Source organism: the organism of the source record quoted next, unplaced genomic scaffold (genome assembly GCF_019419815.1).
Source record: "Pyrus x bretschneideri cultivar Hongxiangsu unplaced genomic scaffold, Pyrus_bretschneideri_v1 Contig55, whole genome shotgun sequence".
NCBI classification, from domain to species: domain Eukaryota; kingdom Viridiplantae; phylum Streptophyta; class Magnoliopsida; order Rosales; family Rosaceae; genus Pyrus; species Pyrus x bretschneideri.
The window spans coordinates 1,381,422-1,398,041 of NW_025999793.1; the positions used below are offsets into that span (position 1 = coordinate 1,381,422).

General features: G+C 37.9%; 3 protein-coding genes across 3 annotated transcripts; 2 read left to right on the top strand and 1 right to left on the bottom strand.

The window, feature by feature from the left end:
• Positions 1–3,010: 3,010 nt before the first annotated feature.
• Positions 3,011–5,227, top strand: LOC103928108 (leucine-rich repeat protein 2). The gene is made up of 7 exons (XM_009337123.3): positions 3,011–3,155; positions 3,353–3,485; positions 3,596–3,667; positions 3,861–4,004; positions 4,104–4,175; positions 4,303–4,374; positions 4,985–5,227. The coding sequence occupies exons 1-7, from the start codon at positions 3,077–3,079 to the stop codon at positions 5,049–5,051; spliced, it is 639 nt and encodes a 212-aa protein (XP_009335398.2). The 5' UTR covers positions 3,011–3,076; the 3' UTR covers positions 5,052–5,227.
• Positions 5,228–10,372: 5,145 nt separating this feature from the next.
• Positions 10,373–12,130, top strand: LOC103928107 (protein SYM1). The gene is made up of 4 exons (XM_009337122.3): positions 10,373–10,714; positions 10,814–11,045; positions 11,695–11,819; positions 11,990–12,130. The coding sequence occupies exons 1-4, from the start codon at positions 10,373–10,375 to the stop codon at positions 12,074–12,076; spliced, it is 786 nt and encodes a 261-aa protein (XP_009335397.2). The 3' UTR covers positions 12,077–12,130.
• Positions 12,131–14,173: 2,043 nt separating this feature from the next.
• On the bottom strand, positions 14,174–16,280 carry LOC103928100. The gene is made up of 2 exons (XM_009337117.3): positions 16,090–16,280; positions 14,174–15,715 (listed from the first exon to the last, which is right to left on the bottom strand). Exon 2 carries the CDS (start codon positions 15,573–15,575, stop codon positions 14,520–14,522), a length of 1,056 nt encoding a protein of 351 aa, XP_009335392.2. The 5' UTR covers positions 15,576–15,715; positions 16,090–16,280; the 3' UTR covers positions 14,174–14,519.
• Between the last annotated feature and the right edge of the window lie 340 nt (positions 16,281–16,620).

A 16,620-nucleotide genomic window follows, 5' to 3' on the forward strand; every position in this document is an offset into this window, starting at 1 on the left:
AATTTTGTATTTATGGCAGTTCTACAATCCAATTTTACCATGACAATTTCATTAAACCCTTTCTCTCGTAAAGATGACTATATAAAGAGTTGAACGAAAGAAGGTGGTGCACTACACCAGCGAGCATAGTCGAAAGCCCTGCTCCCCTTGGCATTTCTTTAGCTCCTACTTTCTCGAAAGTCGAAATCAAAGTGATGGTGAGATCGTAGAGTTGTCCGGTTCTTATTTTGACAGGCATAGCCGGGAATACTGTTCCCGAAAACAAAACACTGCAAGGCGGATGTTTTCGCGTGTTTCCCTCATCTTTTAAAAAAGTGATCCTAAAAATTGAAGAACTTGCAGATCGGGACTGGTTGTAGATTGTGTTTCATATCATGTGTATTTTACTATTTTGTTACTCTGTTCATGAAGTTGAATTTTGAATGATGAATGGTTATCCTGGACGAGAGCATGCATCTCATAGTCATTGATCATATTGTATTTTGTCAATGCCCCGTTTTCTAGCTCGCCTATGAACGCGTTATGCTTTCGCAATCGTTCACCTATGAGGGACCCGTCGGACCCGCAAAAATAGATGGTTGTGTCGGTTTGTTATGGGTTCACATGCGGCTGAAGCTAGCTCTTGCGGTCCTTGTTGTGAGAGATTTTTCAATGTGTCTGTAATACGGAATGGTACATTTATATTGTGGGACATCATCCTGACTGAATGCACTAATCGGGTTTAGGGCAGTCTTTGAAACCACCCACCTAACCTCATGGTCAGGCAAACTTATTGGAACTTTGCTCAAAACAAGGGACAGTACCAAACCAACAAATAAAGAGGAAATGTCCAACTCTACTCAAGCCTTTGAGTGAAGAGGTGTTTCTGGAAGGATACTAGTCCTTAAAATCATATGCTATTTAAAGACATATTCTAAGTTTGTGACCCTCAAATTATAAAATGAAAATGTTTTATAACTCGACTATCTTTTTCTTTCTTACCCAATTCTCACAGTGGAATTCATTTTTCTAGCCGGTCAAGAGCATATAAAACACGTTGTGTCCATCTTAGACCCTTTCGTCCAAGAAAATGTGCTCATTCTCCTTTAGTTTAATCCCACGATGGAGAAGAAAGTACGACAATTAAATTAAAACCTATTATGAGGATCAAACAGTGGGTGATTACAATTTTCTTAAACCATGAGATCTAACTGGTATCAACATATAGTGTATACACTTGTGACGAGAAAGTTAACATGACGTAAGAAGGGAAATGATTTTTGCACACATTTTTAACCTCTTACACGCCTCTGTTTAATTCTGACCATTGCTTCCGTTTGATATATTCAATCCAATAACTTAAGTAAAAACGTGTGTGAAAGTCACATTTCTGTTTTTGTAAAGAGATTCTTGGTGAGAGAGGTGGAAAAATATCGTAAAATTTGGGTTATGTAGCATTAAAAAATAAGTTACTCAAAAAGGAAAAGGAATATACTTGAAGTATCCATTGAAACTAGTTATTTCTAATTATCTACAAATTACAGTTTCTGCATATGCTTTTACATTTGCGTGTGTTTAATTTTTTTTCTTCATATATATTGAATTGTGCAAAATTGTACTAACTCATTTGAAGTGATTTTACAATTGCTGAAAGTTCTTCGGTTGAAAATGTTTTTAGAATCAATCATTAGTAAAAATACAAATAAATTTAGGGAAAACACTTCAGTGATTTTGGAACAAAAAAAATGCTTCATCTAAAAGCGCTTTCAATCATTGTAAAAACATGATGCAATGGAGTAATTAGATGTGCGGTCAATGATTCAATAGACAAATATTCAACTACACACACCATTGCATACTAGAAAGTCTTCAAACTGTGATTTCAATATAAAACTGATTTTTACACAACCCTTTTAACTTCTCACTTTTCACATAGAATTTTTATTTATCAAATAAAAACAACCAACAAAATTAAATAGAACCTATGTTTGCACACCCTTGTCAATAAGGGTTCTTCCAAGAGAAGATGCGAAGAAGTAAAGCATCTAATCTTTAGAGTCCTTGAACATGGACATGTACAACAATGAGGACCCAGTGCATATAATCGGGTCAGGGACTCGGGCATGCCGAACATGGCAGGACAACATACCAGTTCAAACTCTCCACCCACCCACCCCCACCTTCTCACTGTACCCAGATCTTCAGATGCTGTTTTGTTGTTTTCCCGATCTCCCAGAGTTATGAAAGCAACTTATATAAAACAAATTTTCTATTACGCGACATTTGGTCTAATAATATATTTTTATGTAAAGAAAAACGTATACATGATGATACATTATTCAATAAAAACGTCAAATATCGATAACCTCTGTATCATGTAACTAATCTTCTAAAGTGACACCAACTCAGCTAGGACTTGGTCTCACTCAATTTCCTAGATTCCCGTCATGTGGACCCCACTCAACGCGGCAGGCAAGGCAATCAAGGTTTCCAAACTTTCAAGGGCATCCCATCTTCCCCATTCCACAAGTCACAGACTTTCGCGGTACACAAGTCAGCCATGATCATTGCATGAGTTTCCCACTTGCGTCCAATTGCCCATCACATTTTTGGGAGTTTTTCTACTATGAATCCGCTCATAACATAACATAAATTGCAATTTATGATCGTTGCATTATTAGTCACTTGGTTCTGAACTAAAATTCAATAACTAAGAATTTTGATTATGTTATTATGAGCTGGTTCGTTCTCAAATTTTTACACATTCGAAAAATCTCATGAATTACGAGACCCAAATTAATTTCAATATCCGTTACATAGAAGTTATTTTAAAATCTCTTCAAAAATTACACACAGCATGACTCGAATAACATTTGGTTGCGTAAAAGTCTAACTCGGAACCTCTATGTTCCTAGTCTAAAATTGTAAAAGACTTTAAACAGTAATATAATACTAGTCATAGCGCACACCACAAATCATATTTGACTTTGACTACTTTTGGAACCAAACCCACTTCTTCTTCTTTCTCTTTGTTTTTGTTTCGTTTGCTTGCCTCTCAAAGCTCTTCCCACTTCCTCTGCTTTTTCATTTCTCTCCAATGGCTCCTCTCTCCGTACTACCTTTCTCTCTCACCTTCCTCTTCTTTCTCTCTCCTGCGCTCTCCACAAACTCCGAAGGTACTTCCTCCTCCTACCCATCTCATAATATTCTCCTGCGTTTCAAATTTCCTACCTTTTCCTCCACTGGGTTAATCTCTGTTTGGTTGCTGAGAAACTCTAAGGGGACAGAATCCGGGAAGATTCCCCAAAACCCATGTCAATTTTCACCTTCCAATTTCTGTTCGTGGTATTTTTCTGATTTAATTTTCTTTCAGGAAATGCTTTGCATGCTCTGAGAAGCAGATTCAACGATGTCAACAACGTTCTGCAGAGCTGGGATCCAACGCTGGTCAATCCCTGCACCTGGTTCCACGTTACCTGTGACTCCAACAGCCATGTCATCAGATTGTAAGATTATTAGTTTCTTAATCCTTTTTTCTGGGTTTGTTTAAATTTTGATTTCATGATTTGGGTTTTTTTTTAATTGGCTCGATTAACTTTCTTGTTTTGGATTTCAGGGATTTGGGCAACTCTAACATTTCTGGGAGTTTGGGGCCAGAGCTTGGGCAGCTGAAGCACCTGCAGTACTTGTATGCTTCCTCTTCTCATACCAAGTTTTTTCTTATGCTGTGTTTGGTTGCTCAGAAAATCTAGGAAAGAATTGTAGAAATTTCACTTATTAAACCTGATTAAGTGATTATGGAAAAAAGATTGATCAAATTTTGACTTGATGAACATATTGGAGAAGTCAGAATTGATTGAGTGAATTTTTTTGAATTTCAGGGAACTTTATAGAAATGACATAAGTGGTAAAATCCCAGAGGAGTTGGGGAGCTTGAAAAGCCTTGTTAGCATGGATTTGTATGACAACAGGTTTGAAGGAGAAATCCCGAAATCTTTCGCCAATTTGAAGTCACTCAGATTTCTGTAAGTGCTTTTGGATTGAGTTTCCATAACTTTTCAACATTGACTGTCTTGCACAGATTGTAACTAATTTGTATTGAATATGATTAAATTTATACGCAGGCGGCTTAACAACAACAAACTAACGGGATCTATCCCGAGGAAACTCGTTGGCCTCACTGACCTCAAAGTTTTGTAAGTCCTAATTTTTGGAGAACTGAAACGAAAAATCTGAAGTCTGAGTATAATTTTGTTTCTAAGATGATCTGTTTGGTATATACTGTCTTACTAGCAGTTTTCTTATGAGATTTTATTGTGGCAGTGATGTTTCTAACAACGATCTGTGCGGAACAATTCCAGTTGATGGTCCATTTGGGGCTTTCCCAACGGAAAGGTATCACTTCCGTCACTCTCCTAGCTTTGATCCTCTCAATCATGTGCAGTAGGCACCGGGTTACATAACGAAGTGACCTAACATTGCTTGTTGCTTCCATTTTGCTAACTTACAGAAACCAATCATTGCCTGAAGAAACAAAGTATTTATAAATGAGTTTTGAGTTTCATAGTTGGTTGAATGATAGGTTTAGCCATCTGGGGGAGGCTATTGTTTCAGCTTTCGTCGAACGTGGCCATTGAAAATGTGTTGTGTGTCTAATAAGCATTACGCATTGTAGATGCTCTCTGAGAAAACCAAATATACATTAAAACCATGGCCATCGCATTCAGGTCCAAGATGACATGGTCTTAATGAGTTTGGATAATTTTAATGCCACACGAAAATTATCGCAGTTATATATTTATATCGCTAATCGATAGTTAGTCTTAGAGTGAGTCCGGAGTGTGGTAAGCATGATGATTTGAATGAATACTCATAAACTAAAATCTCGAACTCCACTCAAGATTATTTTACAAAAGTAGTTATATCAGTTCTTTTCAGAAACTAAATTACTCATTGACGAAACTTGCTGGTTCTAACGTGTTTGCATCCTGATGTTCTGTTTCAGTTTTGAAAACAACAGACTTAACGGCCCAGAGCTGAAAGGGCTGGTATCCTACGACTTTGGGTGCTGAAGAAGATGTGGAATTCGCAGATCATCCGTTAAAGAGACAGTTAACATTGTATGATAAAGAAGCAGCATCGTATCTCTAATTATGTTATGTATCTGAAAACAGTACACCCTTAATGTATGGATATGAATGAAAACACAATTGCAAGCAAAAATAAAATGATTGTGAGATTGGAACCATCACTATGATCCCTTGTATTGATTTGTACGAAGCCACAGTATCTCTCTTTGCAGAGTTTCTGTAAAGCAAAGCAGCTGCTGAGGCTATATAATACAAAAACCAATACCTGTATTGTTTAAAAGCGTTTTGGCAAGAGGTTTGTAGTTCAGTTGGTTAAGAATATTCTTTCTTACATTGTAAGTCCGAAGTTCAAATGTTTCTTCCTCAATATCGCCTGTGTTAAGGTAACAAAATCTTGTCCTGATAATTTTCACCCTAAGCAAGAGCTGGATGAGCCACATGGGTTGTGTTCGGATTTACCAATTTATATTCATCTCATGTCGTTGCTAGATCAAAATGCAAAGCGATATAAAATAGTAATATAATAACACAGTAGTTCATATTGTACATAAAGGGTGGTCTAATCATGTATGCATAGGCCTCGCTTAATAGAAATGAATGATTACTGATTAGGATAGGACCATTTCTATTTAACAAACAATTTAAAGAAGAAATGAATGAATTTTTTTTATTTTGTCCAAAATAAAAATTACGAATGAAGTAATGATATCATGACATATGCAAAGTGTATCTCCACATAATATTGAATTATTGAAAGAACGTTAGAGTAATAGTGTTGTTGTGACATATAAAACCCTCCACACGAGACATGTTTTTTACACAAATCTAGAGGCTAAGCAACTAAACTAAGCCCTGGTTTGGTACTGAGGTGCTTTTGAAAAAAAATAGGTATAAAAAAAACTCCCAGCTTTTTTATGTTTGGTAAACATTCAATGTCAGCTTTTTTTCACAGTTTTGGGTGGGAAAAAGGCCAAAAACACAAAGCTGCAAAACTCAGCTTTGAAAAACAGGCTTTTTTTGCTTGCCCAGCTTCTGCCCAAACTAATTTCGCAAGAGGTGCTTAGGCCTTTAATGAAAATTTTCGATACCCAAAATGGCTTTTAGCAATTAAATAAATTATACATTATACCCGTTGACTTCGTCGCCGACCCCGCCACGTCTCTCTTCCGTCCTCTTTAACTCTAAGCTTCTTCGAAGTTCTGGGACAGGAGCGGCAAGAGGTTCGTCGGATTTCTGGGTTTTTTCAAAATTCGGGGCCTCTTCATCTGATTTCTGAGCTTTGTCAAAATCTAGGTTGCACAAAGAATGCTAGATTTGCACCCTTCTTCTTGACACCCAAAATCTCAAAGGGAAAGCGTCAATGATTTCGATGCTATCACGAACGATAAATCCTGAAATCGGAGTTCATCCACCTGCTGCGAATCAGTTGATGCGACCCAGCCTTCCTTTCCCCACGACCTAGCCTTCCTTAGGATCAAGCAGAGAGACACAAAGAGAGAAGAGGGTGAGAAAGAGTGAAGGAATGAGCGGCGGAAGATAGAATGTCACACCCTGATCCCGACAGACATTAAGGATCAACACGTGACGTCACCAAATACCTGTATCTCAACATATCTTGCCTTTGGGATGTGGCAAATCACAACTCGAGAATCGAATTGCATAGTGACCCCCATCGCGGATTAACTAAGCAGGACCACTAGTGATCCCCCATCGCGGATTAACCAAGCAGGGTCAAGATAACCAAGTAGGTAGTGACCCCCCATTGCAGATTAACCAAGTAGAGTCACACCTACATAACTGTTAGGCAGTGATCACCCATCACGGATTAACCAAGCGCGATCCATAAATAATATGGTCCCCCATTGCGGATTAACCAAGCAGGACCATCCATGTACCACTGCTACATGGTGCAGACTCGGTGTCACCTAACCCCGTGACACTAGGTTAACGATCCCCTACTAGCCCTCGCATTTCTCAACATTTCAAAAGTATATTTATAACACAATTCATAAACATTCCGATATGCACTTCAAATCACCTTTTCGCAAAATATTTCCAATCCATGAATCAAATCACATTTAATAAAAATAGATCGATGGCCAATTATAAAATCACATTTTAACAGAAAACACATTTTATAAAACCAAGTTCTATCCACAAAGGATACTAATATAAGAAAACAGGGTAATAACCATATCACATATATTAAAGTCACTCACCAAGATAAATCCGCAAAGCCTCACTGAGTCTCTAGCAATATTAATTTTAGTAATTTAAATGATTCAATACCTATTGACCAAAAGTCAACTTCCGATCAACGGTGGGGTCCACATCCCTACGTAATTTGATCCAGAAGATACACATATCGAATTTTCGATCCGTAATCTTCTAAAATCCACATTATGCCTCTAGAACAACATACTAAAATTTCATCACGATCCGACAGTCGGATTGTCGATTCATATTTTGATCAAGTAATGTACCATTGGTCCCTCACTCTCTTATCTCATTGGTCCCTTTCCCACAAGGTGGGAGTTTCAAAATAAATTTAAAATCTATAATTTAGTAACAACTTCAAATGTCTGTAACTATACCATTAAAACCTGGACTTCCAAACGGCTTCCACCTATGTGCTCGTGGTTTCTAGACATATTCGAAAACGTTACTTGTGACCTCGAAAGGTCAACGAATCTTAAAGATTAATTATGAAAATTCAAGCCCGATAACTATTCGATTTAATTTACAAAATTTACGGAATTAAAATTAAGTAATAAAAATAATGTAAACGTGAAATATGAATTTAAATTACGAGATACATAATGAATAGTGAAATTCCGGGGATGGGATTTCACTTAGAATATACAAAGGTTATGCAAAACTAAAATAGGGATAAGGTAAATGTGACATCCCACATCACCAAGAGGAGTGATCCTTAAATGTATATTCCCATCCTTACCTAGCACGAGGCCTTTTGGGAGCTCACTGGCTGCGGGTTCCGTAGGAACTCCTAAGTTAAGCGAGAAGGATGCTAGAGCAATCCCATGATGGGTGACCCACTGGGAAGTTGCTCGTGAGTTCCCAAAAACAAAACCGTGCGGGAATGGTAAGCCCAAAGCGGACAATATCGTGCTACGGTGGTGGAGCGGGCCCTGGAAGTGATCCGTCCCGGGCCAGGATGTGACAGTAAAGAAGAAACAACTCTTAGAGAAAAGAATAGAATAAAAAAAGTTAAAAGTACATTCTTCAAAGCTCATAACTGTTTATAAATTGTTTATATAAATCTTATAAATGCCATAATAAAAGAAAAGATAAAAAAAATATTATATAATATTCTACATTATATCTTTTTTAGTTATTTTACACAGTTGCAGCGGTTTTACATAAAAATTTATGAAACATTTTAACATTGCTTTTTTTGCTAAAGGCACTCTTACAAAAAAATTTATCAAACACCCTATTAATTTATTTTACACCTATTTATTATCGTAGTACAACAAAAACAATTTTTTTTTCAAAGCATAATAATACCAAACTAATCCTCGGTAACTGAAACAAAAATAAGCAATGGCCAAGGCATCACTGCTAATGCAAAGGCAACGTGTAGAATTGCCACACACTTGGCATGAGCAAATTGGTATACGAAGACATGTGTCGGTGTGCCAGTGGAGCACCTAACTTTCTGGAAATTGATCCAATAACATTTGGGTGTCAAAAAGGAAACAGCGACCTTCAACAAGGTCGGCCATGCAAGTAGGGAATCTTCTCCGGATCTACTTTATAAGGATCTTAAAGATTTTCACATTTTAATCGTTGATCGTAAAATATTTTATCCTTATTTTTCGTTATGTATTATTTGTATTTAATTTTAAATAAAAAAAATTAAATGATTTTTTATCGTACGATACAAGATAAATAACTAAGATGTAAGAATTCTTAAGATCTTTATAATTTGGACCCGGATATCCGGATCCGGCCATGCATGATGTATGTGACTTTCTTTACCCACTTGCTGCGTTTCTGGTAAAATGACAAACTCGCTTTAACGCTGCTCCATGTGTATATCCGCTCTCAAGTTTCTTTTCCTTTTCATTTTTTTAGGGGACTTTTCCATTCCATCTTACGTACTTAAAAAAGATTGTAATCTTTCTCTAGTTATCTTAAAAACACGGTACCTGTTCACTAACTTATTCATTTTAATTGAATTAACTTCTTCATTATCGTCTCTCTCTGTCATTCTTTGTTGACTAAACATCTTGCCCAACTCCCTTATTGCTCGCTTTGCTTCAAGAATTCTCACCGCCTCATCAAAAGCTTCCACCCTCTCGTCCTCCATGTCCACGTCCACCACCTCCACCCATTGGAAGTATCAGATCATTGAGATACAAATAACTAATTGGGAATTTTGGAAGCCAGAGCTAGGAGGGAGTTCGCGAGAAGAATGCATGCTTGGTTTTTTTTCTTTTTTAAATTGAGGAGATAACGAGGAGTTGGCCCCATTTAAGGTGGATAAGTGGGTGAACAACTGTTACGTTTCATGAGTGACCAAAGAGAGGCCATAATATTTTTCGGGTGCAGATAATTTGAACATTTACCTATATGATTTATCATTGACTTAAAATTTACATGATGTGAAAATTATATTTTGTCTTGCAGGGTTTTCGATACTAAAAAAGTGATAATTTAATTTAGAAGTGTTTTTATATTTATTCATAATAAATATCGTAACTATATCTCATATTCAAAACATCGAATCAAGGTTGACTAGAATATTTCTAGTCCATCGTAAATTAAAATTGTTTTTCATAATCAGCTTAATTCAATCACTAAAAATATTACTTAAAAAGTTTAGCTCGCCCCAATGAAAGAACAAGTCTAGTCATATCCACTCTCAAATCTCATAAGCATTTACATATTCTCAAGCAGTTTCTCCAATCACTAAAAGAGTGGAAGAAGTTTGAAAATGAGCGAGAATCACAAAGAGATACACAATGTACATCAACGTAATATTGCACAATGTTCATAAAAATACAAAAAAAATAATAAAAATAAAACTCTAGGTCAGGAAGGCGAGTACAAACTTGATTTATAGAGTCGAGCAAACAGAGTTGAAATTTGAACCCAAATAATTTCTAATATTTAAAACGAACTCCCCAAACTTGCCAACAAATTTGACAAAACGTCACTCTCCCTATATAACTCCCCACACGTCTCTCGTCCCTTTTTGTTAAAACCCCCTCTCACCCTAAAACCCCCACGTCATAGCTTCACGGGCTCCGCGGCCAAAAAAACCACCAACCGCCACCATGACGGCCGCTTTACGCTGGAGCACCAACCTCACCCGCCTGTTACAGAAGAACTCCATCACCGACCCGTTCCGAGCCCCGAAGCTGCTCCAAACCCAAACCCAAACCCACTCCAAAGCCTACCTCCGCTTCCCTCAAGTCTTCCGCAAAGCCAGAGACTACGACCTGTCCCCCTCTGTCTTCTCCTCCGCCTTCTCCTCCGCCAAGTCCTCCGTCGAAGCTCCGTCGGTCTCCAAGCTTGGGTTCGTGGGATGGTACCTGGGTATGATCGAGTCCCGCCCCGTTTTGACCAAGAGTGTCACCGCGGCGCTTATTTACACCGCCGCCGATTTGTCCTCCCAGGTGGGTCCAACTGTAGTTATATCTTCGCTTTTGGGAATTTTGTGGTTACCCATTTCGTCATTTGGCTCTTGTATCTAATGAAGTAATGATCTTTATCAGACATTAGCAAAATCATCCTTTTCAGAATCTTATGATCTTGTAAGGACTGCGCGCATGGCTGGATATGGGATGCTGGTTTTGGGTCCGTCGCTGCATTTCTGGTTCAATTTCATGTCGAAATCTTACCCGAAACGGGATATCTTTTCGACATTGAAGAAAATGGCAATGGGGCAGGTGCTTTTTGGACCTACAATGACGTTTGCTTTCTTCTCCTTGAATGCATGTCTACAAGGTATGCATAAAGCTTCTCTCTTAACGACACAATTTTTATGATGAATGATGCTTTTTATGTTTGATTTTGTCGAAATATTGTATGATGAATGGTGCGTGGTGTGTTAAATTTTGGGTATAATTTTGTTTAGGAAAGTTGAAGCTTCCGGGGTTGAATTAGGTGGAAATTAGACTAATTTGTCAATGATTGTGAACTAGGTTCTTTTAGATTTTATTCGGTGACAAAATCGTGATTGAGCCTCCTACACTTCATAGTAGCAATTTCCTTTGGTAATTGGCTCTCCGGTTCATATACCTGAGTATCACTTTGATGTAGAGTTCATCAGAGGAGGCTGAAACTGAAAGTTATAGTTGACTGTAAAAATGGTCTAGATGTACTGAGTTTCAATCTTGAGATTTTCGACATTTGTAACTTCCGGGATGCAACCCCTGTTTGTAGGCAAGACTTTGATGCATAATGAATGTGTATAAATACCTCTCTATGTTAATTGATTCTTCAAAGAAAACCTTCAGTTGCTGATTAAGAAATTTACCTCTGTGAAGTTTGAAAAATAGAGCGAAATTGTGTCTGCGGAGAGATGCGCGATACTATATGGTGCTTCGTATTAATGTCATATGGTCTAAGTTGTTACCATGATTGCCAATTCCAGGTGAAAACGGTGGAGAAATTGTTGCCCGCCTACAGCGAGACTTGTTCCCTACATTGTTAAATGGCGTTATGTACTGGCCAATATGTGATTTTATCACATTCAGATTCATTCCTGTCCATTTACAGGTACGTGGATGTCTTTCTTTTGTCTTGGCCTTTATCAAATTTTTTTTTTGGATTTTGGATTTTGGATTTACGTGAAATTGAGAATGGCTGGGCTGCCGAGTTCTATTCCTACAAAACACGTCTGGAAACTAACTTGTGAACTTTGTTTTTGATGCTCGCATATTGAACAGCCATTAGTGAGCAATGGATTTTCGTATCTGTGGACCATTTACATCACGTACATGGCAGGCCTGGAGAAAGCAGGCACAGCGTCCTAGCTGATTGACTGTAGGCGCCTATTCTTTTTACTAGTCTCGTCTTCAAGATTTAGACACGTCTCAACAAACCCTGCTTGGAAGTTGCTCGTGATGCCTTACACGGTGAACCTTCTGGATGCCTTTGCCGAAACGCTGGCATGACATCCACAGCCCGACCATGGTTGAAGCGCAGGCCATGAATCTCGCTCTCTTTATGAATTCTAGAATGAGCTACACTATTTACGAATTAGATTCATTGGTAATTACATTTAGATCGTGTTTTCACCATACGTGTAAAACATTCAGACATTATGTATTTATGTTGGGAAACTTTGAGGGTTTTGTATAAAGCAGTAGGTTGTTGAAGACAGTGGAAGTATCAATTACCAGTTAGTTTGATCTGAAACAAACGACTGCAGGTTCAAAACTTCGGTTGGACATTACATTTGTTTTTCTTCAGTTGTGGAAGTGACCGTCTTTCCGCTCTGTTTGCTGATAGTTATGCATGACAAGGATCTAGGGCAAGCAATTAAAGGTTTTCAGAACAGGCCGACAGACATAAGGAAAGGCGTTTTTCCGGTTGGTCTTTGGTGAGTTTCTGATTCTTCATACAACTGGAGCTAAAAGAAACCCAAAACCTGAATACGGCGGTCCTCAGCAGATTTGCTTTCAGGACTGTAAAACTAAAACCATGGGGTTAATGGAATGAGATGGGAAGATATGGAGACTAAGTAATGATAATATTGCCGTTTCCTCTGCTTAACTCGTAATCTACTGCTGATTCCTTTAGAAATTTCTTCAATACTACGCGGCATTGAATGACACGGGAATGATAGTAGCATTGAAGCCACAACCGAATTCTTAAGTTTTTTAGACAAATTTCCCTTCTACAGTCATGTATTCCCCCATATTATCCAACTTTCGTTTAAGACTGTTGCATTTCGAGAGAGAAAACATAACATATAACTTTTATAACCAACACGTGACTTTTTTAGATGGAAAACTAACAAAGAACATTAAGAAAGCAAAAATAACACCTATGACCGGCATGTGACTTTTTTTGACGGAAAATTGGATAAAATGTGATTAAACATGAGCGGAGGGGGGAAATTAACCATATAGTTCAAGGAGGAAACTCGACAAAATACAAATTTAGAAGCAAATCGACAGTGCGATACAAGTTTAGAGAAGAAATTGGAAAAATACTCAATTAATTGTACGAGTTACTTCTACTGTCAACTTGGCTATGACTTTTTTGAAACCAAGAGATGTAATTTTGAAAAGGTGTCCAGATTAAAATCTTTAAACAAAGTATTAGTCACAATTACAACAGTAAAACACCAGCAACGAAATCGCACCCTTCTAAAGATTTCAGCAATACTGGTTAATTAGCGCTTTCTTCAAATTTGAACTGATTTTCGAAGGCCATTGAAAACAGTTGTGCCTATACACAGGACATAAGATTCAGACAGCAGATGGATGCTTACCTGATTTTGTTGTCGAAAAGGTCTTCTGCATAACAAACAAACAGATAACCAGAAGATATTTGCATAGATCAGATTAATCATCATAGATAACAGATATTAATTCCTAAGAATTAAGAAGGGCCTTCGAAGGGAAAGGTCCCGTAATCTGAGTTGGGAAACATGGTTTCTAAGCAACACATTCAAAGAGATGCATGATTTATATATAAGGCAACGAATAATGAGCTCCCAGTGATGATACAGCAATTTAATATGCTTGATATTCAAAACCTCACCTGTTACAAAACACAACGACCTTGCAATCGCTTTTTGATGAGCGTTCCTCGAGAAGAAGAAATTGAAGCAATCCCTCAACCAAAGCAATGCCGATGAAGAGCCTTGCTGAAATGCTGAGAGGAGCAATGACACAAGTTTGACCAAGCAGCAATGGACATAGAAGTAAGAACCATGTAACCTACATGGTTAGATTAATTCAACCTGGTTGAGATCAATGCGATACAAACTCAAGTTGAGACAAATAAAAATACAAGTTAAAATAACGTAAGCAAGAAAAGTAAATTATGTAGTATGTTATTTTTCCAACTGCAATAATTTGAACGCTGAATAACTCATTTTTCTCATAACATGGTAATAATAAACAAGGGAGCAGAAACAATTTCCATTGAAGAATTGTGCAAAAAATTCTTCACACTTTTGATGTCCTGCTTGTATCGAAAAGTTTACATACTATCGTATTAACATGCCCCAACAATTATCAAGCCTACATCTAAACGCAACATCTAAACGCAACCTAAACCCAAAATTTCTCACATAATCTACAACTTATTCCCTATTCCAATGCTTCAAAACTCCGTAAACAGGCAAAGGCTAAAAGTCGATAAGGTTAAAGAATTGACTCTAAACACTGAACTGTGAGTAAATGAGGGTGCAATTTCATGGCTCGCGATCTCATCAATTGCTGATTGTGTATAAGGTTTTGCTCACTCCTCAGATGCACGCAAGACAATCTTCTCGAGCTGTATGGGCCAATCTACACCAAGCATTTGGGGATTTAGCTCCACTGATGAAGAAAAATCTGACATGGTTACATATGTAGATTTTGTTTCTCTTTGCATATATCTCCCAAGCGACATCCCATTTGATCCATTGTTGTACGGATATGGACCACTTGGTTGTTTTAAGTGATCATTGCCATGCCTTGTCCCGGCTAGCCGAATACAAGGTTCCATTAACCTCTTCAGATAAGCATCCAATCCATTATTCAAGAGGTCAGCACAGTCTACAGCGACACTAATACCCTCCTTCTCCAACTTCCGCTCCAAACGACTTCTTAATGATCTGGCATCAGGTAGCTCACCACTGTTTTGACAGGTCAAAGGGTGGTAAGTGCTACATACTGATACATTAGGAAGAGCTTTACGTGATCCACCCAAATATATTCCGAGAGGAGCTGTTACAGGACTTCTACTTTGAATAGCTGGGCTTCCTGCATCCTGTTCGACCTCTTCTCCATCTTCTACAGAGGCAACTTCAACAGGCGGCCTGCTTCCAAGAGAAAGCAATTCAGTAGCACTTTGCTGCTCTTGTGTTTTGGAAAAATGTTGGGACTTTCCATTCGGCCTCAAAGCCCTTGGGCGGTCCTGAAACTTGCGTTCTCGATTAACTGGAGACAGGATCTTGTGAGGGGATGGGGAAAATGCATCTGCATTAATCGAGTGAAGACCATCCTTCTGATAACCATTTGCTACTTTATCATTAAGGCTACTTCCCCTTTTCCGAACACTGGTCAAGGGCGGAACTTTTGCAAGGCAGGCATTCTTGAGGATTGATTTAATAAGCAGGTTATGAAGATAGGCATTTTCCCTCCCAATAATCCGATTGCAAAACTTGTTGAATTCGCACTTACTAATCTTCGAACTAAACAATCTTCTCATCAGATCAAAGTATTTGTCAGCTCTCTGATGCCCAATCTTTTGGATAATTAGAGCTTTCAGCTCCAAAGTGTCAATACGAGAATAGCTCTGATTGGGCACCATTTTTCCCCCACTCCACTTCCCAGAATTCACCAAAACCAGATCCTCATCGAACCCTCGAATTCTCCAGCAAAACCCAGATCACAGAACACATGATCTTCAATCGAAAACCTAAAACCCTAATTTTCAGACAATGCTTTCACCTGTATATTCACCAGAATTACAGCATCAGAAGCAAATTTCCCAATTTCTCAATCAAATTGAACACGGGATATAAAATTTTGCTCAAATTACTAAAATTAGAAAGAAAGAAATCATTGGGAACTAAACGTTGACCATTCAAGAGCTCACAAAAAATTACAAAAAAAAAAAAAAAAAACATTATATAGATCACAATATCTTCCTGAAATTCAAAATGTAGCAAGAAATATTAGCAGAAGCAAAAACGTAAACAAATTTAACAGATTTGAACAACAATTTACATAAATGAAAGAATCCCAGTTGAGATTTTGGTGTGAATTGAAAACCCAACAAGCAAATTGACCAAAGAAGGATGTGAGAGAGAGAGAGAGAGCACCTGAGTCGAAGGTGGGCGAGGTTGGATGGACCCTGTGAGAGTTGTAGTGTGTTTATTGGTGCTTTTGGTTTGTGTTTTCAATTTGGGAGATATTTCTGTTCTTGTTATAACTAGGACAGACCAAACAGGGACTAAAAGTAAAGGGCTTTGTGTGCTTTCCGAACCTTCTTACCTGAAAAACAACGTGCGTTTTTCTGAGTTTGGGAACTCGGATGTGAAGACTTGGTTAGGGGCTGTTTGTTTGCGCTCATTTTTTTTTTTATATGGTAATAAGTCTGTATCTTTCATAAAACTGAAAAATTTCGCTTAGGTTAAACTCATAATAAGCTGCTTTCTTACCGATAAATCGTAGAGAACCCTCAAATACTTCTATTTAATTACCAGGACATGCCACCTAGTATTATGATCTAGTAGTATTTCTTTTCATTTGTCAATAAGAGGTCTTAGGCCACTTAGTACTACAATTTAGTGGTATTCCTCCTCACTTATACGTGAGAGGTCTTAAATTCGATTCTCATCAAATACGAATTT

What these genes read in the sequence shown, in the direction of transcription:
- LOC103928108 (XM_009337123.3), top strand. Translation starts at nt 3,077, where the DNA reads ATGGCTCCTCTCTCCGTACTACCTTTCTCTCTCACCTTCCTCTTCTTT. An exon ending in TTGAAGTCACTCAGATTTCT is followed by an intron (nt 4,005 to 4,103) that starts GTAAGTGCTTTT and finishes ATTTATACGCAG; the next exon opens with GCGGCTTAACAACAACAAAC. An exon ending in GGGGCTTTCCCAACGGAAAG is followed by an intron (nt 4,375 to 4,984) that starts GTATCACTTCCG and finishes GTTCTGTTTCAG; the next exon opens with TTTTGAAAACAACAGACTTA.
- LOC103928100 (XM_009337117.3), bottom strand. Translation starts at nt 15,575, where the DNA reads ATGGTGCCCAATCAGAGCTATTCTCGTATTGACACTTTGGAGCTGAAA.
- LOC103928107 (XM_009337122.3), top strand. Translation starts at nt 10,373, where the DNA reads ATGACGGCCGCTTTACGCTGGAGCACCAACCTCACCCGCCTGTTACAG. An exon ending in CCGCCGATTTGTCCTCCCAG is followed by an intron (nt 10,715 to 10,813) that starts GTGGGTCCAACT and finishes GATCTTTATCAG; the next exon opens with ACATTAGCAAAATCATCCTT. An exon ending in TCATTCCTGTCCATTTACAG is followed by an intron (nt 11,820 to 11,989) that starts GTACGTGGATGT and finishes CATATTGAACAG; the next exon opens with CCATTAGTGAGCAATGGATT.